Source organism: Delphinus delphis, chromosome 10, assembly GCF_949987515.2.
Source record: "Delphinus delphis chromosome 10, mDelDel1.2, whole genome shotgun sequence".
NCBI lineage: Eukaryota > Metazoa > Chordata > Mammalia > Artiodactyla > Delphinidae > Delphinus > Delphinus delphis.
In genome coordinates, this window is record NC_082692.2 from 21,322,598 (window position 1) to 21,346,139 (window position 23,542).

General features: G+C 44.3%; 1 protein-coding gene and 4 non-coding genes across 5 annotated transcripts; all 5 read left to right on the forward strand.

The window, feature by feature from the left end:
• Window positions 1-376: 376 nt before the first annotated feature.
• Window positions 377-449, forward strand: TRNAK-UUU (transfer RNA lysine (anticodon UUU)). The gene has a single exon. It is a non-coding gene; the product is annotated as a tRNA-Lys (tRNA).
• A 7,323-nt stretch (window positions 450-7,772) lies between these two features.
• Window positions 7,773-10,829, forward strand: LOC132432678 (POM121-like protein 2). The gene is given in 8 exon segments (XM_060023392.2): window positions 7,773-8,217; window positions 8,220-8,308; window positions 8,310-8,645; window positions 8,647-9,213; window positions 9,215-9,706; window positions 9,708-10,059; window positions 10,062-10,278; window positions 10,280-10,829. Coding segments are annotated over 8 exon segments (3,048 nt in total).
• A 6,809-nt stretch (window positions 10,830-17,638) lies between these two features.
• Window positions 17,639-17,712, forward strand: TRNAT-AGU (transfer RNA threonine (anticodon AGU)). The gene has a single exon. It is a non-coding gene; the product is annotated as a tRNA-Thr (tRNA).
• Window positions 17,713-19,953: 2,241 nt separating this feature from the next.
• On the forward strand, window positions 19,954-20,026 carry TRNAV-UAC (transfer RNA valine (anticodon UAC)). Its single transcript has one exon. It is a non-coding gene; the product is annotated as a tRNA-Val (tRNA).
• A 3,245-nt stretch (window positions 20,027-23,271) lies between these two features.
• Window positions 23,272-23,344, forward strand: TRNAR-ACG (transfer RNA arginine (anticodon ACG)). Its single transcript has one exon. It is a non-coding gene; the product is annotated as a tRNA-Arg (tRNA).
• The last annotated feature ends 198 nt before the right edge of the window (window positions 23,345-23,542 follow it).

A 23,542-nucleotide genomic window follows, 5' to 3' on the forward strand; every position in this document is an offset into this window, starting at 1 on the left:
AATCAAGAAGACACTAAATATAAAAAGATGTGGTATTGGAATAAAATTCTATGGGAGACACGGGCTGGAAATAACGAATTCAAGGAAATAAAAGATCAAAGGAAAATCTTTTACAGAAGTTTAACAAGGGCTTTCTCTTCTCTCTCTTTCTCAAAAGATGTTGGTAAGTATTAAATTACTATGGTTTTAAGATTCCTTTGATATAAGTTACTCTATCATTCAGAAAGATTGAACCTTATGAAGAAGAATGTTACATGTCCACTGAAAAAACATGTGAGGGGGAATATCAAATTTATCAAAATTCTGTTGGGGGTTAAGAATGCCCCCAAAGCAATTGAACCGTACAAAGGAGACGTAATAAAGAGGCCCACAGAGAGCCTGGGTAGCTCAGTTGGTAGAGCATCAGACTTTTAATCTGAGGGTCCAGGGTTCAAGTCCCTGTCCAGGCATGATGGACCACTGTTTCCTTGGGCTACTAGTATTTAAGCTTTTTTCCCAAGGAAAATTTGGGTTAAACTTCGATGACTTTTACCAACCTACAGTGAGAAAAAGCCCAGAAGTGAGCTACCTTCAGCCTTAACTAGTAGTTGAGGTTTGATATTCTGTTCCAAACAAAAGATGATTTTAGCAGTTTATAATAATAGAGACTTCCTGAGGAATGCAGTACAAAACCCTTACAGCCCATGAAATATAAGAAGGCTATCTCTCTAGACTAGGGTGCTTTAGAAAAGGAACTGGAAACTATATTTGTTGGGTAAAGTATTCTCTGGGTCAGGACCTTTAGATTTTCAGTTCTTCACTCTCACAACTGACCTGCTTGGCAGATGGGAAAGCCCTCCACTAAACCGTGATAATGTCATATTCTAATGATAAACCCAATAGGTAGGGAGTTATTTCACAAATACTGCAGTACGATCTTTAGGTGAAATGCTCACCCTACCCAGAAATATTGGCATACTTTACCATACGTTTCTGCAATTTTGTCCTGTTGTGTGTTGGTGGTGCAATTTCTTGCTCAGTGGATTGTATTTCTCTTTAGAAATATACATATCCCCCTCCCTCTCTGTGGAAGGATTGTATTTCCAATGCCATTTGAAGATTATGTGATGGTCTGCATAGAAAATGCTAAGGAACCTAAAAACAAACAAACAAACAAAATTCCTCCTGGAACTAATAAATATGTTCAGCAAAGTCACAGAATACAAGATCAAAATAGAAAAATCAATTGTATTTCTATATACTAGCAATAAACATGTGAACACCAGAATTAAAATGCAGTACTTTTTGTAAAAAAGGAAAAGAACACTTAGATGAAAATCTATCCAGACATGTGAACATGTACATGCTGGAAACAACAAAACTATAAAATTCTGATGAAATAAATCAAAGACCTAAATAAATGGAGAGAGAGTCCGTGATTATAAAACTCAACATAGCTAAGATGTCAACTCTCCTGGAAATGATAAAGAGGTTTAACATAATTTAACATAATTCCTATCAAGATCCAGGTAAGATTTTTTGTAGCTATAGACATGATTATTCTAAAATTTATATGGGAAGAAAAATGAGTTAGAATAACTAGAATGATTCTTAAAAACAGGAATAAAATGGAAGAAAATATTCTTATTATTTCAAGACTTATTATACAGCCACAGTTATAAACAGTGTACATTTTTGGCAGAGGGATAGATATATGTTGATGAAACAGTATAGAGAATCCAGAAAGCACCACATGCAAGTACATCTAAATTAATTCTTACAGAAGTGCAGAGGCAATTCAGTAGAGGAATAAAAGTCTTTTTACAAGATTGTGGTGGAGCAATCCATAGGCAAAAGAAGACAACTGCCGCCTAAACCTCACACTTTATTTAAAAAGTAACTGAAAATGGTTCATAGATTTTAAAATAAAACATAAAACTATAAAACTTTTAGAAAAAATGTGAGAAAATTTGGGGGACCTGGGGCTTGGAGAAGAGTTCCTAGACATAACACCAAACACACAATCCATAAAAGACAAATTTGACTGACTGGGTTTCATCAAAATTAAAAACGTTTGCTCTGCAAAGGACTCGTTAAGAAAATAAACGAAGCAAGGTACAGACTGGGAGAAAATATTTGTAAATCACATATCTGGCAAAGACATATCTAGAATATACAAAGACCTCTCAAAACTCCACATTAAAACAACACTCAATCCAATTAGAAAATGGTCAAAAAACATGAAAAGACTTTTCACCAAAGAGGATATACAACTGGGAAATAAGCACATGAAAAGATGTTCAATATCACAAGTCATTTAGGAAATATATATTAAGACCATGGTGAGATATCACTACACACCTACTGCAAGAGATAGAATAACAAATGGTAACAACTGCCAAAGGTTGGTAAGAATACAGAGAAACTGGATCTGTTATACATTGCTCATAGGAATGTAGAATGGTGTAGCCACTCTGAAAAATAGTTTGTCAGTTTCTTAAAGGGCTAAACACACACTTACCATACAACTCAGCAATTCCACTCCTAGGCATTTATCCCAGAACAATGAAAACTTATATCCACACAAATCCCTGTGCATTATTACTTATAGGAGCTTTATTTGTAATAGCTCAAACCTGAAAACAACCAGAATGTTCCTTAATAGGTGAATAGGTTAAACAAGCTGTGATCCATCTATACTATGGAAGTATACATCCATACTCAACAGTAAAAAAAAAAAGAACTGTTGATACATGCAACCTTGATACATTATCTTTCCAACTTCATGTGAATTTATAACTGTAAGTATAATTACTTCATGTGAATTTATAATTATTTATGATTATTTCATTGAAATAATATATTTATTATATAATATACACACTTCCTCTTCCTCATGGACTTGGCCATGTGACTTGATTTGACTAATGAAATGTCAGTGGAAATGTCCAGTCTGACATATCAGAGAAGTTAAGAACCATTATGTGGGGTTTAGGTAGAAGAGCCGTTGGTAATCAAATCACCTGGTTCATAGATAGGTGAGTTCTGTATGTTGCTGTGAGCTTTAAATGAACTGCTGTGACACAATCTCCATTCAGATGTAACCCTGCAAGATAATGGTGAAAAGAAATCCTCCCAGTGGCTAGAGCTTTAGATGGTTCATTTGATGTTCCTCTTTACATGGAGAGAGAAGTGGCCTAAGATAAAGCTGTATATGGAATCCTAGGCAAAAGGGAATGGTTGGCTGGAAGGTCAGGAATCTGAAAAGCGTAAGATTTGAAGATTAGAGACCAGAGGTGTGGAGAAATGCATGTGGACTGACTTGTGGGAGTTGTCACAATGTTGAGGATCTTTTATCATATTTTAATACCTTCCAGATAAAATCTACTTCAGAACAGCCACTGAACAATTAGCTGCACAGATCAACTCATCCAGTAGATGTCATCACCCTCAGGCATCAATAACAGGAATTTCATCTTTTAAAATATTATTAAAAGATTGAAGGAAGGTTGTTTTACCCTCTTTTTTTTTTTTTTTCTTCTCCGTGTGGGGCTGAAGTTTGGTGAGTCATGTCTCCGGTATCTCAAATGATCCCAGATACTTTAAGGTTGAAATTTCCAGTATACAAACATCTAACTGATGCTAGAGAGCCATAAACCACAGCTAGCAAGAGTGAATGCTGAATGAATGCGGTAACATTGCAACCAGTGCACTGTGACAACACAGCAAAGGCAGGTGAGGATTATTCATCCTAGAAGAAATGTTAGGAGAAGTTAATAGACAAATCGTTTGAAGTAGTCACGGGAAATGGAGAGCAGACTGCATTTGTCCAAAACTTCTGGATCCATTGATCCCAACATTTGAACAAAAGCTTGAAGGAAGCCAGGGAGTAAATCTTATAGATATCTGAGGTAAGAATTCTCTACACAGAGGGAACAGCATCAGAACAATATGTTGGACATGATAAAATAGAGGAATAAAAGCAAAATATTCTCTAAGAGGTGAAGACAAATACCTACTTAGTCACACAGGCAAGAATCCTTCAGCAGATGAGGAGGAAAAGAATCCACATCACAACTGTGGAATAGAGGTGGGAAAAAAATGGAATCAGAGAGGACTGTTTAGAATAAGTGTGATTTCCCTTCGCTAACTGCAGGAAAAATCACAGATGGGGCATGTGGAGTGTAGTCTCTGGGAGAGTTAACATTGTGTCCTGTTTGATACCAAAAAAAAGCTGGTGGCCTTAGAACCATTTCCTTAATTCTTTGACCACTGTGGAACGGTCACTGTCTTTCACATCTTCCTTATCTGACTCTAAAAGGAAGAGACATTTCGAATACCATTATATAAGTGACAGTGTTTTTCAAATCACTCAGAAGTGAATGGGTGTAAAATTAATATAAAAAAAGGTCATGAATGGTATTTTAACAAATGAAATAGAAGATATAGGAATAGAAATAGGAAATATCAGAATAAACCCGTGCAGTAAAATACTGTTTGGTAGAGTTTGGTCTCTCTGTCTTTCCAAATATCTATCATCTATCTATAGCTATATCGATATTGGTATAGATGATAGAGATAGATTCAGATAGTTATCTCTCTCATATATATATATAAATCTCTCTCTCATATGTATAAATGTATATATATATATACATATACATACATTTGTTTGCATATTGTACTGAGTTGTGACTTAAAATGTATTTCGACACTGAGTTGCAGTCAGAAAAGTTTTGAAAAAAGACTTTCTTGAGAGGGTATAATTTGAAGATGGCAGCATCTCCTTGAGATGACAAATATCTGGGGGTGGGGTGTCGGGGTAAGAGCCCCAAAGGAATAATGGAGTTTCGCTTTCCTTGGCTGGGGTAGCTGCATAGCTGGGCTCAGGTGAGCCTAGCTGCAGACCCTAGGAGCTGCATAGCTGGGCTCAGTGCGCGTGACTGCGGACCCGAGGAGGGTCCTCTGCTGGTGCGAGCTGCTAAGCTCGCCACTCCACCATCGCTCCTTAAGTTTTATTGTGGACGGGGACATGGAGTACAAGGAGAAAAAACAAACGAACAAAACAAAGAAAAACACACTAGCATACAAGCCTCGGCCTAGCTATGTGACTGAAGGAACACTCTGCGCTCACTGTCCAAAAGCTTCCAGTACTAAAGAGAAAAGATTTACAACCTTCCAGACGGACCCCTTCTAGCGTCATCGCAGAGGCAGCCGCAAATGAGAGCTGTGTTCGGGAACTTCCCAAAGGTTCTGCTCTCTAATATAAGCCTCGGGAAAAGGAAGGTCCTATCTTATTATAAAATGTATTTGTTTGTTTAGTCCAAACGGCCCCAAACGAGATACAGTCGAAATTGTGACCCCCGTGTAATAATTTGAGAAACAAACTGGGTGAACTCTATTTCAGGCGCACCGTACTGAAAATCTTGCGCCCTTGCGAGCAAGCAAAATGCCTCTCTTTTATTCAAAGTGTCTTCTATAAGATTTTTCGACAGGTAACAGAGGAGACGGTTAACACGTTTCCTTTCCGGTGGCAGCAGAGTTGGCTCCACGACTTCCGATCTTCTCCCCGATAAGGGTTCACCCAGAGTTTTGCTCCGCGGGCTCTTCCTCCGCTCCGAGAGGCTAGCGGCTCGAGGGAGTGGGGAGGGGTGCTGGGGAGGGGGTTCAATGACGAGCTTTGGGCACTCTTGGGCAGATTGGAAAACTGCAGACCCGAAGGTGATGACCCGAGGTCATCTGGTTGCGGAAGAGCTGATCTACGTGCCTCGAGAGAGAGGGGCGACAGAAAGAAAGGAAATCAGAAAGAAAGGAAATCGAAAAAAATGTTCAGCGCAGAAACGGTGACATAATCATTGAAGGGAATAACAGTGGCTTCTGTCAGGGGCTAAGCAGAGTGGCGAAGCGGTAGCGTGCGGGGCCCACAACTCCAGCGGTCGATAGATCGAAACCATCCTCTTCTAGAGAGTTTTTCCATCCCTTGCTATTAAAACTTTACTCCAACTCGGCTACAATCACGCATAAACACCGAATCAATTCCTACCTCTTCCATGTTCAACCAGTTAACATTCACGAGTTTGAGAATCCTCTAGTTTGGCTTCTTGCTTCCCAACTTACTTTGAAATCCCACCATTCTCTCACTAGGCAATTCCAAAACCCTTCTAGCTATCTGAAGTGACACACTGCCCCGAATTGTAAAATTCCTTCCATCCCTGGTGTCCAGTAGAGGAGCAATGGAAATATTCCTTCAGCGGAGGTGGTCTTATATCAATATATTGTATGCGACCTCTTGGAGAAAGAGGTGATAAATTCCATATTTACTTCTGTTACAACTTCCAGTAAAGGCCCTTTCAACTTTGTTATCTACTTACGATGTTTTCATTGATTGCATTCTATTAGTAAATGCAAATATAAATGAAACCAAAACAATTAATTATAACAGATTTGTGGTTCTGTCACATATCAAAATTTCAGATTTCAGTGTTTATACCTATATTTGGTGCAGACTAGTATAGTAGGACGATCGAATAAAGACTTTAAGCGTAAGCACACATTATATTGGCATAAAATTCTGTGGAAATACAAATTCAAGGAGAAAGAGATCGGTGAAGTGGGAGATGTCTGGACCCAGTTTTGGACAGTGTGGGTTTTGAATGGAACTCGTTCTCCGAGTTCCTTAACTTAACAAACTTAAAATGACCTTTCTTGAAAGAATCGTATTCAATCCGTGCCATTTTTATTGTTATTGGAAGGAATGGTGTTACAAATCTTAAAACGTTATTCGTTTTTCAATTTCTCAGAATGTTAGTGCCCTAGTTCACTCAGGCTAAGCCTGAATATTCAGCCTCAAATTAAATCTCCCACTTCTTTGCTCCCCTCCTGCAGCTCCGACCCCACCGGGCTTTGTGAGGATCGCGATTGGAGAGGGTGGCCGGGGCGGGGGGGCGTGGCTGAGCGAGGGACAAAGCCGGGTGCCTGCGGAGGCGCTCAGGCTCTCGGTCGGTAGACAAGAAATCCCTTTGGCCCCCTCCGGAGCCTCGCGAGCCCGCCAGAGTGCCATCGTACCCGCATACTCAAAGTGCGAACAACCGAGGGCGACACACATTCAGCCTCGGGGAGGCGGATGGAAAAGGAAGGAAGGAAAAGGCAAAGGCAAAGGAAAGGAAGAAGGACGGGAATCCCCAAGCAGCAAATCCGGCCTCCGTTATTCCCCGCTGCTGGCGCCACGAACGCCGTCTGGGCTGCCCAGGTCCACGCGCCCGGGTCTCCGGTCCCGCGCTCCCGCCAGCGCCCCGCCCCTCGCCCCCAACCTCCACCCACTCACCCTGAGGGGCTCGGACTGCCCTCCCTACTCCGACTCCGGGGACGGGCGGGCGGACTAGGTGCAGGGCCGGGAGCCGGAGTCTGGAGACCCAGCGCCTGCTCGACTCTAGCTCTGGGACTCTAGCTCTGGGACTCCGGCCGCGCCCTTCCTCTCCAATCCCTCTCCTCGTGCCGCGCGCTGCAACCCGGAGAGGAGAGAAGAGAGGCCAGAGCGCCCAGCTTAGGCCTCAAACTAGCAGAGCAGGCTACGGAGGCTGCTGAGGTCCCGCGTGTCCTCTGTTTCCACCGGCCGCTCACTTTCGGATGCAGGACCTGGAGGGTGAGGAGCTCCCCGAGACCCTTTCACTTTCCTCGCGCAGGGATCCCAACCGACACCGGAAAACTTCGACTGCGGCTGAGTCACCAGGCGTCAGAAACCTCGGGAGCCCAAACCCGAAGTCAAAGTCACCGACCCCGCCTCACTGCTCCACATGGGCACTTACGTGGGCAAGCTGGGACTCTGGCTGTCACTCCCAGCAGGGGGGCGCACAGACTTGTCGGAGAGGCCCTTGAACCGCCGGCCAGCTCAGCCCCTTCATCAGGTCCCCCGGGTTCAGCACGTCCATCGTGCCCACCCTGCCCCTCGGCACAGACCTGCGAGGAGCCTGCCGAACTGGGATCCTACCAGTCCCAACGCGTGCGTGGTCAGTGAGGCTTGGAGGCCCTTTCCCATGAACAGGTGCCGGAATTCCATCATGGGGCCTCTTCCCTCAGACTGGTGGGAAAGTTACTTAAAGGAGAGTATCTGGTCTCTTCGGCACCCCAGGGCAACAAGGAGCCCGGTGACCAGGAGGCTCGCTCCTCGTGAGCGGACAGCGCCCCCCTCCACTGCCCCAGCAGAGGTAACGAACTCTGCAGGGGTCTCACCTTCTGAGAAGCCCCAGACCCATGTGCGAAGGAGACAGTGCTGAGGGCCCTCAGAGAGTGCAAGAAGGGGAAAGTGAGATGGGAAGAACCACTTGTTCCATGAGAGCTTGGACAGTAAGAGAAGGATTCCAGAGACCAGACCATCTGTGTTTAAGCCTGTGACGAAAACTGGAGTCCTCACTTCTTTTGTGCGGAGGCCTGGGCCTCTGAAGAGAAGCCTCGACTGCTGGGGCTCAGATCACAGCTTGCATAACAGGCCCAGCTGCTCCTCCATGGACTCCTTGGCCAGCACACACACAGGTGGCCCCCTTGGCTCCCAAAGAAATGCTATTACAAGCTCTTACAGCTCTTCTAGAGATTTCTCTGAGCCTTGGAAGAGTATTCCCAGTACATCACTCCAGGTACCAGAGTGGCCAATGAAAAGGAAAGAACATTGGTCATCCGTCTCACTCTCCAGCCCCACTGGTATCAGATGAGTCCCCAGAAACATCTGGCAGCTCTGGGCAGCAAAATCAGATTCCCCTGCTTCTGTCAAACCCTGGGAGCCAGTTGTCCCTGACTCCACCTCCTCAGCTCAGTTATGCGGTCCCAAAAGACCTGGCCTTAGGGAAGAAAGCTGGACTCCAACGGAGCAACAAAGCCAGAGAAGATACGACTGAGGTCACCACAGACTCTGTCCCTGACACTTGGTCTGCTATTCAGCCTCCCCTGTCCCAGGGCACTGATCCTCAGCTGGAAAGCTTACATAAAATGCAGAAGTCTCCAAGTCCACTGGACTTCCTGCAACCTACCGGAGAGGCAATCAGTGTGGCCCACTCGCCTCTGAAGACAGCGAGCCTGCTGGCCTCACATGGGTGCTCCCAGTCAGAGCCCCTTTCAGGCACCTCTTCAGACTCAAAACCCACCACTACTTTCATCCTCCTGACCCTTGTTTCTGCCACATCACCAGTCACTGAGACCACGTGGCCACTTCAACCTCTCAGGCTGCCATACCCCGAGACTCCCCTGCCATTACCCTGCAGCACCCACCATGCAAAGCACTTTGTTTGGATTGATGAGCAGCCCAGCCCCCCATCTTCCTGCATCTGCACCTCCTGTTGCAACTTCTGCTGACCGCATGTCAAAACCCATCATGGGGCTCCCAGCCAATAGTGAGACAGGAGGCTCCTCATATTCCAGAATTTCAAGCACAGCTGCAGCATCTTCACCTCCGGGTATCTCAACTCCCACCTTCAAGCCTATCTTTGGCAGCATAAGACCACTTAAAACTATGCCCGTGAGAGCTCCTTTCTCTTTCAAGCAGACCACTCCTACACCTACTCCTGCTTCTACCCATCTCTTCCATGGCCTGGTCAAGGCTACCTCTGTAGTCATGTCCACCACCCCAGCCAGCGCATCCAAAGGCTCCTTTAAGCCGCCTTTGGAATTTGGTGTAGTGAATGTTACCAGTACCATGGGCTGCACTTGCTCCAGCCCTTCCACTTGCCCCCCCTTTTCCTCTCGGGGCTGCCTGTGCCTTCAGGGCCAGCTTCTCCCCAGATGCAGGATTCACTTTCCCACTGAGCCAGCGTCCAACCATTCCTACTGTGCACACAGTCACCATCTTTAGCCAGGTTCTTCCCAGTGCTGTCCAGATATCCCCTACCAGGAGCACTGCCGATTTTAGCGCTGTGGGTGGCCCTCCGGCAGCTTCAGCCCTAGTAACCACCAGCCAGCCTGCATCGTCATCCAGGATCTCCAGTTCGACGTCAGCATTCACAATTCCCTTGGAGTCAAGCTCAAGGCCACCTTCCCCACTAACCCTGGGAGCCACTCCCCAACCTGCATTTGGGGCTACATATGTGCAGAAGCAAGAAGCCCCCAGCCAGCCCTTGGCCCAAGCTTATGTAGCTCTCCCATTTTTGGAAACTCAACAGTGGCCTCCTCAACCTCAACACCGACCCCAGCCCAGCCATCCTTCAGCGGTACCACGCAGTCAGCCTCTGGGGGTTTGGCACCACCAGCCTCCACCTTTCACATCCCTGCCAGCTTCCGGCTGGCCTTTGACAGCACTCCAGTAGGTTCCCTTTTGGTCTAATACGAATGGTTTGGGAGTTGTCACCCCAAGCCACCAGACTGGGGCTTGTGGCTCAGTGTTTGGCAGCACATCCCCACGACCATTTGACTTTGGGGGATTAGTGAGCCCTGTGGACTGTGAGGAGACTGGGCTCAGCGTCACTGCCCCAGACGCGAGCTCCAGCTCCGGAGCACTCAGCCCTGGAGCAGTGCCGAGTGGGAGCACTAACGCCATCACACCCTTGGGGAAAGGCTGGGGCCCAGGCAGCCAGGGCCGGACAAGCCAGGGCACACCTTTGGCCCTGGGAAAGGCCAGCATTTCTGCAAGAGAAACTATGTTTGGGGACACATCCATGGCCTCCTTTGCTCAGAGCACCCCTGTCACTGGATCAGTTAAGGCAGGCAGCAGCCTTGGCTTTGGGATGCCCTCTCCACTGCCCCAGGGCTCTGTTGGGAGAAGATCTTTCAGACCGTCAGCCCCTTCGTTTTCCATTGGTGAAAAATCAAAAACCCTACAGAATAGGGAGCAAGGGCATTCCCGAAGGCATCATGCCCACCAGAAATAACTTGTGTTCCTTGCCACTCGTACTCTAATTTGGACCTCAGCATAGTAAAGTGCCTCAGTCACTTCTGATTCTCTACAGCGAAAATACCCCAGATCTAAGGTGAGAGCTTTGCACATTCACCTTGAGGTCCTAATCTACATTCTAGAGGAAAATGAAGGACTAAAGTATCTAGTGGTGATAGCAGAATGAAACTGAGTGGAACCAAAGCTTTGGAATTGAACAGAGCCTTGCCTTCCCCTCCCTACCCACTCCTTTCTGTGTCAACGGTGAGCTCAGTCAGGATACTGCCTCCTGCTTTTTTCTCTGGGAACAGACGTGCCAGGGAGGCAAAGAGTACAACCCATATTCTCTTGCATCTTTGGGAGGAGGATTAGATTCTCTCTAAATCTTAGCCTGCTTTTATTTGGCTCAAAGAAGTGGTTCCTTTATCTGGTCCCCTAGGGAGGCCGATTCCTCATTTCTTGCTATTTTGCTCCTCAGTTGGCTCTTGGAGAAGATTTTTTTTTAGTTTAATTTATTTATTTTGGAGAAGCTTTTAATGCAATTTGACCGTGAAGCCAACTTTTCCTTGAGGATCAATGGTCTACCCATGAGAGCATCCATGGGAGGGCCAGGGGAGGAAAAACACAGAGTGGAGCAACCTTGCTTCTTTTCTTTACGCCATAGGTCATAATTCCTCCATAATTACGAATGAGAAATGCTCAAGTAGGGAACCAAAGCTTCTACTTTTCTTTTAATTTGTACCTTATAAAATCACCCTCTACCTCACATCTCTCCCAGATAGGGTGGGTAGGGCAGGAAGACTCTTGGGCCTGAGAACAAAGGGAGAAAGGGAGGAAGAGCAGATACCTAAGCTGACCTCTGTACTGTAACCAATGGGAGGTCTATGAGTAGCTACGACATATTCCATCCTGATGGAAAAAAAGAAAAGGCAAGAATGATTCCCTGAATGCATCTATCTCCTGTTTTATGGATACCTTGGAAGAGACCTAACTGGAAAAATAAGCAATCTTAAGTTGGTTGATAAAATAAAAATAAATTGTTGAAATGAGTTTATGATACAGGAATTGCTATAAAACTCATATCTATTCAGAGGCAGAAGGATATTAAGAAACTTGCCCAAGCTCAACCAGTCAGTAAAGGTTAGATTTGGGATTTCAACCCTATTGGCTCCAAAGTGTGTGTTCGCTTCTCCCTCACTACAGCAAATCACCAAAGTCAGAACTCTAACCCAGGTATATACGACTCTAAATATCCATGCTGTTTCTACTTTGAAAGGCATTCCACAACCCAAGATTGCCATCTTACAGTGGGGGGGGGGTCAAGAGGAAAAGTATTAGACAATTTCTACAGCTCTTTACATGATAATTTAACATTTATACAGTGATGACTGTATACCTTGTATCGTGCTTTGCACCAGCCATTCAGAGGTGAAGGAAAACTTCTGCTTTGGAGATTACAATTTAGTGGGGAGACTGGTAAGTAAGCCAGTGATTCCATAACAAGCGACAGGTACTAAGGGAATGGAAGCAGGGCAGAAGGTCATCTTATCTAAGTCTTGAAACTTGAATTCTGTCTTACGGTGTGTGTTCTCCAGTTCTAGCAACTGGAGAAGGGTATTTCAGGCCAAAGACAAAACACGTGCACAGGAGGGTCTGAAGACAGAACGAATCTATCTGGGTAACTTTCAAGGAGTCAGATATGGTTTGGGAGAAGAAGGGGCAGATCATGGGTATGTTTATAAACCATATCGTGCAGTGTGCACAAGGTTCCAAATACAATGGAGAGTCATGGAAAGATTTTAAGTAGGAAAGAGAAAAGCCTGGGTTTAGATTGCTCTAGCTGTCATGTGAGGGAGGAGTCAAACGGGGACAGGCTGGAGGCTTGGAAATGTGTGGGAGGCTGCGGAGACACCAACAAAGATGAAAGATACAATACATTCAAGCTAGGTAATTAATTACCTGGTTAACAGGGATTGTTAACCAGGTAGTTAACAGTGGGCGTGGGCAGACAGTAGAGAGAGGAGGGATTAAGAAGCAGGACTTGGTGACCGATTGCACCGTGTGGGCGGAGGAGATGGGCAGAATAAGGGTAAGGGGGAGTTCGAGAAGACCGACCCTTAGCCATTTGACTTGGAGGATGGAAAATGTAATTTTGGCAGAATACATGGAATGTTTATAGACTTGAGTGTGAAATGACTATGGAATATGAAGGAAATATTTGTCATATTCAATCATTCATTCACTCAAAAAATACTGGGCATCTGATACTGGTTACTAGGCACTCTTCTAATATTTGGGATGTTGCCAGTGACATAAAATTCCTGTTCTTCTGGAGTTTATGTTCTAGTATGGGGCGTGATTAAAAATAAACAATAAACATAATAGGAAATAACTCCCATGTGAAAGAGATTGCAAACGGCCTGGCAAAAATATAGAGCAGGGTAGGTGGGTTAAGATGGCGCTACAGTTTCATCTGAGCTCTTATGAGAGGTTGACATCTGAGCAAAGACTTGAATTCACTGACAGACTCAGCCATGCCAGAGTATGAGGGAAGAGGATTCCAGGCAAAGAGAAAACCTGATGGAAGTCCCCAGGAGTGAGATGTGGAACAAGCAGAGGCTTTGGGACAAATAAATGACATGACTTGACTCACTGTTAGGATTGTTCTGGCTGCTGGCTGAGCTGGGACGGTAGAGGAGTGAAAGCGGGGAGACTGGGAGGAGGGTTCTGCGGGAATCCACTGGGATTCAATGGTGGCCCAGACGAGGATGCTTAGAATGCAAGTGGTGAGAAGTGGTCAGATATATATATAAATATATATATATATTTAACCGATTTGCTCTTAAAGGGGTTGTGAGGTGTGAGATGAAGAGAGGAATCCGGGATAAAGCAAAGGTTTTTGGTTAGAGCAAATGAATGTATGGAGTGTCTGGTGAGGGCTAGGGAAAGATTGGAGCGTTGTCAATGTACCTTAGAATATCGAAATCTTGGGAAAATGTGAGATTCCTTACGGGGAGGGTATAGAATATGAAAAAGAGGGCTAAATTCGTCGCTTTAGAACGGCAGGAAGTTAATGAACTTTTCAAGTGCAGTTGGTACAAGTAGAAAAACTCTTCAAAAAATAAAAAAAACTGCTTCATCTCATACAATTAAAAAAATGAATTCCAGATGGATTAAGGACTCTGATAGTATGAAATAAAATTATTTTAAAAATAATTTATCTTTATAAATTATTTTAAATAGGTAGGAGGAAGGAAGCCTCCCTCGGCGACTTTGATTTTTGGGGGGGGCTCAGAGTCGTCAGTTGGAGAGAGGTCCCCAAGAAGTAGAGTTCAATCAGGCCAAATGTTGTGTTCTCTTATTCTTTTTCCTAACTCCGAGATGGGGGAGAATGAAATAGGAAGAATGTGGAGATTTAAAAAAATAAGGTCACTTTTCGGTTGTTTCAGTTCTTTGTGTTCCCTTTCCTTCTCCTCCCTCCCCGCCTCCCCCCGCCCCACCCCTCCGGCCCCCCGGCCCCCCGGCCCCCGGCCCCCCGCCCCGAGAATTTGAAGAAACCATTTTGTTTCCCTTTTATTTAATTGCCTACAGAGGAACAAGCTACCAGTTTGCTGGCCGGTTAGCGCAGTTGGTTAGAGTGTAGTGTTAATAACGCCACGGTCGCTGGCTCGATCCCCGTACAGGCCAATTTGTACGACAGGGCGTTCCTCTTACATTTCTACACAGATGAGAGTTCTTCCAGTCTCAGGTCCACTACGATATCACAATTAATGTCAGGGAGACAGACGAACCTCCCGCTGAGAACTAAAAAAAATTTAAACACACATCTTTGATTTACCCCAAGGTTGAAGTCCTCCTTTGAATCCCATCTACAGGGTGCAAGGATAGTAGTGAGTGACTAGCAAGGGAAATAGAGCCGCTTTGGGCATATTAGTTTTCCACTGGGTAACTGATTCTTGCAAAGAAACTGACCCTACTGGATTATTTTCGTCCTAAAATAAACTGGGAACCATCCACACTTTCTACACTTCCACACTCGGGTCTTAACTAGTTCAGCGAAAGGTGAAACAAGATTTTTTTTATATGATGTGTGAAAGAAAAATTTATTAATATCAACACAGTAGGAAAGAAACAGCTTTGCCAGTTGTCTCTTTATAACAGGGAAAGAGCTCCCAATGACCAAAGCTGGAACAGTTTGAACAACAGATGGTGTGGTTTTGGATTATAATCCAAAGTATAAAATACATATTCATGAGTCCATACTGATATAAATAAATCAATGAATACAGGAGAAGGGAAACATTTTCCTTACAGAAGCATTCCAACTAATATAAGTAAATACTCCCCCACCCCCCCAGGAGAGGAAGCTTAATCCCCTCCCTTCCGGAATATGGGCCATACTGAGTGACTAACTTCTAAATAGTAGAGTAGGAAGTAGGAAAAAATAGGAACTTCGCAAGGGAGAAAAATGGCAAACACTACCTTAAAAATGATCAAGGTTGACATCACCAATGGTAAGCTGTGCTCCTATCATGTACCATCCGATATGATGCGATGGGACAAGTACTTTATCTTTGTGGTCTCCCACAAAAACCTATAACCCCAAACCAATCATGCAAAAAACATCAGACAAACCCAGATGGAAAACAGTCAAGTATGCTACAGAAATACTTCATCAACACTGAGAAACTGTCACAGACTAGAGGAGGCTGAATACAATGTAGGATCCTGGAAACAAAAGGGACATTAGTGTAAAACCTGGTGTGATATAGTCAAAGTCAGGAGTTTAGTTATTAGTAAAGTACCCACATTGGCTTCTTAGTTTAAACAAAGGTACCATGATAATGGAAGAAGCTAATATTAAGGGAAACTAGGTAATGGGTATAAGGCAATTCTCTGTATTGTCTTTGCAACTTTTCTAAAATTATTCCAAAATAAAAACTTAATTTTAAAAATTACAATAAGAAACATGTCTCTTTGCCACCACTGAAATCAGTGTTGAGGCAAACGCCTGGTTGACAGTACTTCCATGACAGGTCGTTGTTCAAGGCTGAAGGAATGTGATATTGATGTCTTATTTTGGTGAGGGACATGGCAGAGATATTTATATGGTTATCTGTGCTAGATGACGTATACTTGTCCTGCCAAATACTCTCCTAGAGTCCCATTCGCACACTGAAATGCAAACCAGACCAATGAGATTTGTCTTTAGCGTGTAAAAGACATCTGAAATGGAGCCATCTGGTTTATGTTGAACTTAAAGTTCGGTGGGTTTCTCTCACAAAGTTTCACCTCACACCCAAAGGGTTTTCTTTCCTACCTTGGGCCTAAAATATTTCCATTTAGACCAATAAATAACTGAACCACTTCTCTTTGTTACATCCTGCCCCACAAAACTGGGTTTATCTATCACACCAAGGTCCCATTATAGAATCCAAGTTTTTCAGAAAGAACAGTGGCCAGTTCAATGTTCTTTGGTGGGTTCTTCACAGAGCTCAGACTTCTCCCAGGTAGTATTAATCATGCCCTCTTTTTTGTTCTTAAAGACTTCATAGATTACTTTAATGCTGGGTGGATTTGTGTGTGTGTGTCTGTGTGTGTGTGTGTTTTAAGTTTTAGGCATCTCTGATGTGCATAAATGCAGGTGGTTCCTAATTTAACTTAGTCTTCCCATTAATACACATAATACCTGATACTTAAAATACAATAGGAGAGGTGTATTGCATTGGGCAGAAAATTTTAAATCTTACAGATTTGATTACAACGAAAGAGTTCTTCAAATAGAAATGAGTGAAAAGTGTGACCTACCTTTACAGAAGTACTCGAGCTGTTGAAATAAACAACAAAAGGAAACAAATTGCAAGAGATACAGGCAGTTTCCTTACACTGTTCTCTGTCAGCTCAGGAAGCAATGCTGTGTACCTGGCCTAGATCTAACACGCCTGTAGAAGTCTTATAGATTGAGGCTAGTCATAACCCACACCATCTGCCAGCACTCCCCAAAGAATTTGAGTAAATGAAAACAGGAAATAGAGATTTTACATTATTTTCCCAAGGTCCCAAATATAATGACAGGTTTGGGACAAAGAACCAATGGAGCCTGACATCACAGTTTGTGCTCTTAAGCATCATTCCATACTGCCTCTCATTCTCAAAGGGCAGGACAACTCTCTGATATTTATGCATTGATTGTTGATTTCAGGAACTAGGACCAGTTAAGAACTTTATGACATTTTTAAGTAAGACATGTCTACCTAAGTTTTATATTGTCTATATCTCTGTGTCAAACATCGTTCTTAACATGTATACATTTGCTGAATTCTTACCTTCGTTTTTCCATTTGCATGCCTTTACCTGCCACATAGCTCCAAAATCAAGATTGGGAAGCACGTTTCTCTTTTGTAAGACATGCTTTTTCACAGTAAGAGTAGAAAATGGTGTGGTGAAGTCCTTCAAAGTGCTCCAGTTCATGTTATGTTTCAAGACCGATAAGCACCATCATTTCCCCATTGCAGATTTGAAACTGAGAAATATCTCCTATAACGAAGTTGTAAAAGCTCCTAGAGGTGAAATGGTTTGGCTACCTATTTCAAGGGTCCAGAGGCTCAGAAAGTTTTTCTTGTCTTGGCACAGCACGTAAACTTCTGTGCATATTTCAGGCGAGAGAAAGTAAAAGAACTTGATAGAAATTCTGAGAAGTAGTCCCGAGACTCTATCATTAATCAAAAATCCTTGAGAAATGCATTGGTGAAACAGGAAAGTGACATCTCCTTCAAATACTGTAAGAATGAGTTTGGTGTCATAGTTGGCTCCGTGGCTTAGTTGGTGAAAGCGCCTGTCTAGTAAACAGGAGATCCTGGGTTCGAATCCCAGTGGGGCCTAAGGTGGCTGTGTTTTAAACATGGCAAACAAAAATTGGAATTAACTGCAGTTGACATGCCTTCAAGTCCTAGGAGGAGATAGGGACAGCATTAGTCCCCTTGCTTAAAAAATAAATATAATATCAACAACTCTCCCAAGAGCGTTACTTGCCCTGAAATCATGAGATGAAAATTAGAATTGCCTAGAGTGCGTCTTGGTCTTTCCTTTACCTTTTAGATCAGGTGTCAGACATTGCCAGTTCGGTTTCGTGCGATCTCTTCAATTATTTTTGCCTCCTAGAACTTTTTAACACAATGGAGATGTTTGTTTCTCTTGACTGATTCATTGCATGGTCAACCTCTCCCCTCAGATCCCCCCAGTTTTGCGCCAGATAGCTTTTTGGCACATTGAATAGCGCCTTAGAGCCATGCTTCTCAAAATTTTGTGAGCATATGAATGACCTGGTATGGTCCATTACAATGAGGGTTTTAGATGACTACATCTGCAACAGGGCCTGAAAGTCACCACTTCTACAGTCTCCCAGATGAGTGACCGTCTACACTACTGTTACGTGGACCATCCAGTGTGGGGCAAGGCTACTGAATTAGTGATCTAGTTTCGACGGGTGTGCTTTCAAGTTCTGCACTTACATATGTTTACAGCTATTTTCCACACCCATTACTTAGTCTGGAGTTGTTTTTACCCATTTGCCTTTAGTCAAATCTAATCCAAAACCAATAAAAGAACAAGGGAAAAGTTCTAATATAAATTAGAGTAGTGTAAATCAAGTAGTGTTATAACCGTTTCCTCTTTTCTTTTTAGTTTATTTTTACTGGAGTATAGCTGCTTTACAATGTTGTGTCTGTTTCCGCTGTACAGCAAAGTGAATCAGTTATACGTACACATATATCCCCTCTTTTTTTTAGATTTCCTTCCCGTTGAGGTCACCACAAGCACTGAGTAGAGTTCCCTGTGCTATGTGGTAGTTACCTCTTTTACACATAGCCGTGTATATATGTCAATCCCAATCTCCCAATTCATCTCACTCCCCCTTCCCCCCTTGGTTTCCATAACTTTGTTCCCTACATCTTTGTCTCTATTTCTGCCTTGCAAATAAGTTCATCTGTACCAGAAAATGAATGACCATTTATCTCTGTGGTTTCATTTGGCAACTTTAAAAATAATTAACTGATTTCGTGCAATCTTATTATAATACTCAGTGCATGTGCCCTTTGCTACCTCAGGCTTGCATACTTTTTCAGGACATCTGGTAGGGTCAGGACTGGCCACGTTGGGGGCCACTCATTGACTGCTTTACAGTAAACTTCTAATCAAAGTACTGGAAAATAATAAATCATCATTTTTGCTGCCAAGTCCATATCAGGGAAAAAGCGGACTCCAGTCTTGCTAACTGGGAAATACTGTCTCACTTCTCTGTTTCCTGCAACCTTGGGACCAATCCAAGTTTGAGTTGCTGAGAACAGGAGTTTTCAGCTTGGCTCTTGGTCAGACGTGCTGATGCAGAGCTGTCCTATCACGAAATTCTCACCGAGAATTCGAGGAAAGACCATGGTTTTGCTGCTGAGCACCTCCCTGATCCTTGAGGTAAAAGCTGGGAAGTGGACAAATACAGTGACGAAGGTCAGGTGAAGTGAGGAGAAAAATAAAGTATAGTCTAGTACGTCAGCTGTTGCACAGATTGACGTCGCTCAGAGCACAGGCGTTCCAGGCCAGTGTGAGTGACACTGGATAAGAAGTTGACTGACGACTCCCACCTCAACCTACTCGGCACAGAGTCCGGTCCCATGAATTCCCAAACACTACTCCTTTTGTCACTCCCTCCTGGGGCACAGCCCACTCCGCCCCTGCTCAGCAGTCTCCTCCGGACAAGCATGCCCTCTCGGAAGTCTGGGGGTCTTCGGGGCTCTGTGTGTTATGTCCTGGGTCCAACGGTGAGCAAGAGACATGGAAATGAAAGTCACAGGGTACTGTCGGGTAGTTCCTTGTAATCACATGCCCTAGGAGCTTGAAATTACCCTGCGTGGTGTTGGGGAAGGAATTTGGACTCTGCTTTTGAGTTACGTTTGGTTATGAGTCGTAGAGTTCCTATATTCTTATTTTAACACGTTTTTAAAAAGGAGGGTAAGCAAAGTGAGTGAGTGATAATATACTAAAAGAGAAATACTCAAAATTATTAGACTTGGGGAAGCACCAAGGAAATGCCGTTTTATTGGACTTGTAAAATGCAACGTGCGTGTGACGTTTCCGTGGTGCAGCGGTCAGCACGTTCGCCTTACACGCGAAAGGTCCCCGGTTCGAAACCGGGCGGAAACAGTGCCCTTCCCAGGCTTTTGCCACTTTACCCACAAGTACAACTACTTCCTTACTACCTTGCTGCCCTCTCTAAGGTGCCCGACCTCAAAACAAAGGGTTTCCAACCTATCCTCACAACAGCAGTGCTCAGAACTACATCTTGTTAAAGTACTTACTGCACTTTAACATTTCTGTAGGTTCCTCGGACTCCAACGTCTTTTACATTGTGTGAATTATGAGTATGTCCTTCCAGTCTGTGCCTAGTGTTTTTCTCTCCGAATGGACTTTTGAGGAAAAACGTGCTCAGTTTTTGTTGTTTTGTTTTGCGGGGTGGGGGTGGGGGTGGGTACAGTGTAGCAATCTTTCTTGTATGCTTGTATGCTTATTATGTGCTGTCTAACATATAGTTGCTCATCTCAAAGGCATGGAGTATTCTGCTAAATTTTCTTCAACAGACTTTACTGTTTTCACTTTCACTGTAGAGGCAAATGATTTGAAATGCAAGCAAATGGCCAGGAAGCAGCTGAGGTACGCTTACCGCAATTAGAAATGAATAAGTGAATGAATGCCATCAGACAAACAAGGATGTAAATCAAACAAACGAAAACCAAAAGGTGATGTTTCCAGATGTCTTCCATCTCCGGCATTTTCTTTTTTTCCTTGCCAGAAATATTTTCAAAAACCTTCAATATAAAATTTGTGTGTGGAGAAGGTGGAAAGCAATGGAGGAGGGGGTGGAGGAAATGAATCAGAAACGTTTCCCGTCCCCAGAAAGTACACGTGGATTTTGTGTCCGGCAGAGGCCGTTGCTTAACCTCACTGCCCTTTCCTTTTTCTCCTAGTTCCCGGGGTCCGCGTTGGTACCCCCGTCAATACTCTCGGGGACTCGGTCTGCAGTCCGCCTTGATCCGGGTCTCCCTGCTCAGGTGTTTGCACAACGCGGTCAAGGCCAAGCCGCCCCTTCTCCGGAAGCCCAGGCTGCGCGCCGGGATCCGTAGGCCGACTCGCCTCAGCCACCTAGGCTTGCCTGGGAGGGGTGGCCGCTCGCTGCCACGAGTTGTCCTTTGGGCGCAGACACCTGTCGCTTACGTGGGTTCAAAAGGCAGTTGCCTTTAGGCACAGAACAGTCCCGGCCGGGCTCGGAAAGGGGTTAGGGTGGGTTTACCGGCGTGTGTGTGTTTAGAGACAAGTCTGTGGGACAGACGTACGCGGAATGGGGCGCGGGGGCCCTCGCAGGCAGGGTATCGAGGCCGGCAGGGGCTCCTCTCGGACACTTCAGGGGCTCGGCATCCCGCTCAACTCAAGGTGCGCGCCCGGCGGGCGGAGATGGTCCGCGTTGCCACCAGGAAGCCCGCCTCTTCCCGGAGTCAGGACCATGAACAGCGCACTCTGCATTTGCCGGGCTGTGTGAGGGATTTCTCAGAAGAGAGAAAGGACAGGGGGGAATGTTCTGGTATAGTATATTGAGCTGGTGGTGTGTGTGTTTTAGGCACCGATTTTTTTTATTTACAAAACACAGGAAGTACCGCATACAGTATTTCTACTTGATGGTTATGGAAGAAATGTTCATATATTAAGGTGTGGGGAAGTCATGGCTTACGTATGATTTAACTAAAACTTAACCCTGACTAGAGCAGCCTGTTTTGCGACCTATTAAACATACCTTTTACATAAGCTTTCACCGTTAAAAAAAAAAAAAACCCAAAAAACATAAAACAAAACCATACCGTTACATCTGCTTTAACCATTTAACTTCTACCATTACCAGAAGTAAAAATGTCTGTTTTAAAGATGAAGCTTAAACGCCTCCCTTCCTGGGACGCCAGTGCCAGTAGTACTTCCCCTCTACAGGGACCCTGGCTCTTGTCCCTCGTGGACTAAGGGGAGTCACATGATCTGAATGCCTGGGAGTTTTCTCAAACCTTTGGGGGAATTTTAGCTGGCTTTTGCTTAGACTAGGTCAGACTAGATCTCAGATTCTGTGAACTTTGAGAGGACAAAAGTATGACAGACAGAAAGCAGTGTTTCTAAAAGAGTTGCCTATCACCTAAACATCTGATGGCTATTTTATTATGTGGCCCTGAAGATTATGGCCTGAAATCCTCTCCACGGCCACTCCTGTGTCTTCAGCTTCATTTCGTACCTCACTGCCCCCTCTCTCCCAACCAGCAGCCCTTCGTCCTACCTGCCAGCAGTTCCTCTTGTTTCCCAGGGATGTGTGCACATATCATTCGTTCTACCCCAAATACTCCTCTATACCTAGTGAACATCTCCTCAACCTTGAAACTTGACCTCCGCCATTACTCCTTCAGACAAAACTTTCTAAGTAAATCTTCACATTTCTGTTAGCACTGTACCCCTCTCTTTTATTGCAAAAGCCAGTTAGGTGAAAGATGGCAAGGCTGGGATGAGAACGCATTGCACTCTGGATTCCAAGTTTGGGCCGTCAAGAACATTACCGTACCGTGCCTGTCTCTCAACATCCAAGGTCCTTCTCTCGAGGCAGTTGTACATTTTGAGGCATCTCTTTTGCCCAATTTGAAAACTAAAATAAACATGCAACCAAATTGTCTAAAAAGAGCATGTCTGTCTGTTTGAAATGTATGTGGTATTAAATCAGTTCCTAAATTCCCACATGCTATGTCAAATTTGATTTCTGGAATGTGTGTACCTTTACTGAAGGACTGAATTCTTGCCTCGTTTTGCCTTTACCGTTGACTTTTGCATGCTTTTATCCGATGCATGGTTTATCACAGAATTTGCCCATGATTCTCCCTCTTAGTGAGGCTTACTCTTTTAACAGTAAGAGGAAAAGATGTGATTCTTACAGCCGAACGCATTTCCAAACCAAATAGATGTGCACTATTTTTTTAAAGCTTAATTAAAGAGAATACAGGGCAGTCATTAGTCATCCGCGCACACATCATCAGGGTCCAATAGAAGTACATCCGAATATATGACGCGGGTGGAAGCATGGCAGATTAACAGATTGATTGCAAAAATTTGCAAAGAGCACTCGCAGGAGAAAACTTGCTTTCAGGGAATGACATTCTTGCTATCACGTATGCAATGTTCTAAGGGTTACAATTCTTATGATTTTAAATATAGAAATTGAAAACAACGTTGTAGTATATACACTCACCGCGAATCACATGAATCTGTCGGAGTCAACGGTTTTGCGGTTATTTCCATCCTCACTCCGGAACCAGCGACTTCGGAGGTTTCATTTAATTAAATAGGCATGCTTAAGGTCCTGTTTCACGCAGGGGCCAGTGGCGCAATGGATAACGCGTCTGACTACGGATCAGAAGAGTCTAGGTTCGACTCCTGGCTGGCTCGGAACCCTTTTGACACCCAATCACCTTGCAATTGACACGCCGACCAATTCTTCAAACTTCTCTCCGATCGCAATGACGTGCTGGGAAAAGCTCCCTCACCTTCCTTCTTGTTGCCCCACAGGGCAATCAATCCCGCCTCTTGCGCAACCCGGAAGGACCCTTCAAAGGCGATCACAGGAACGTTCACAATCTAACCTTT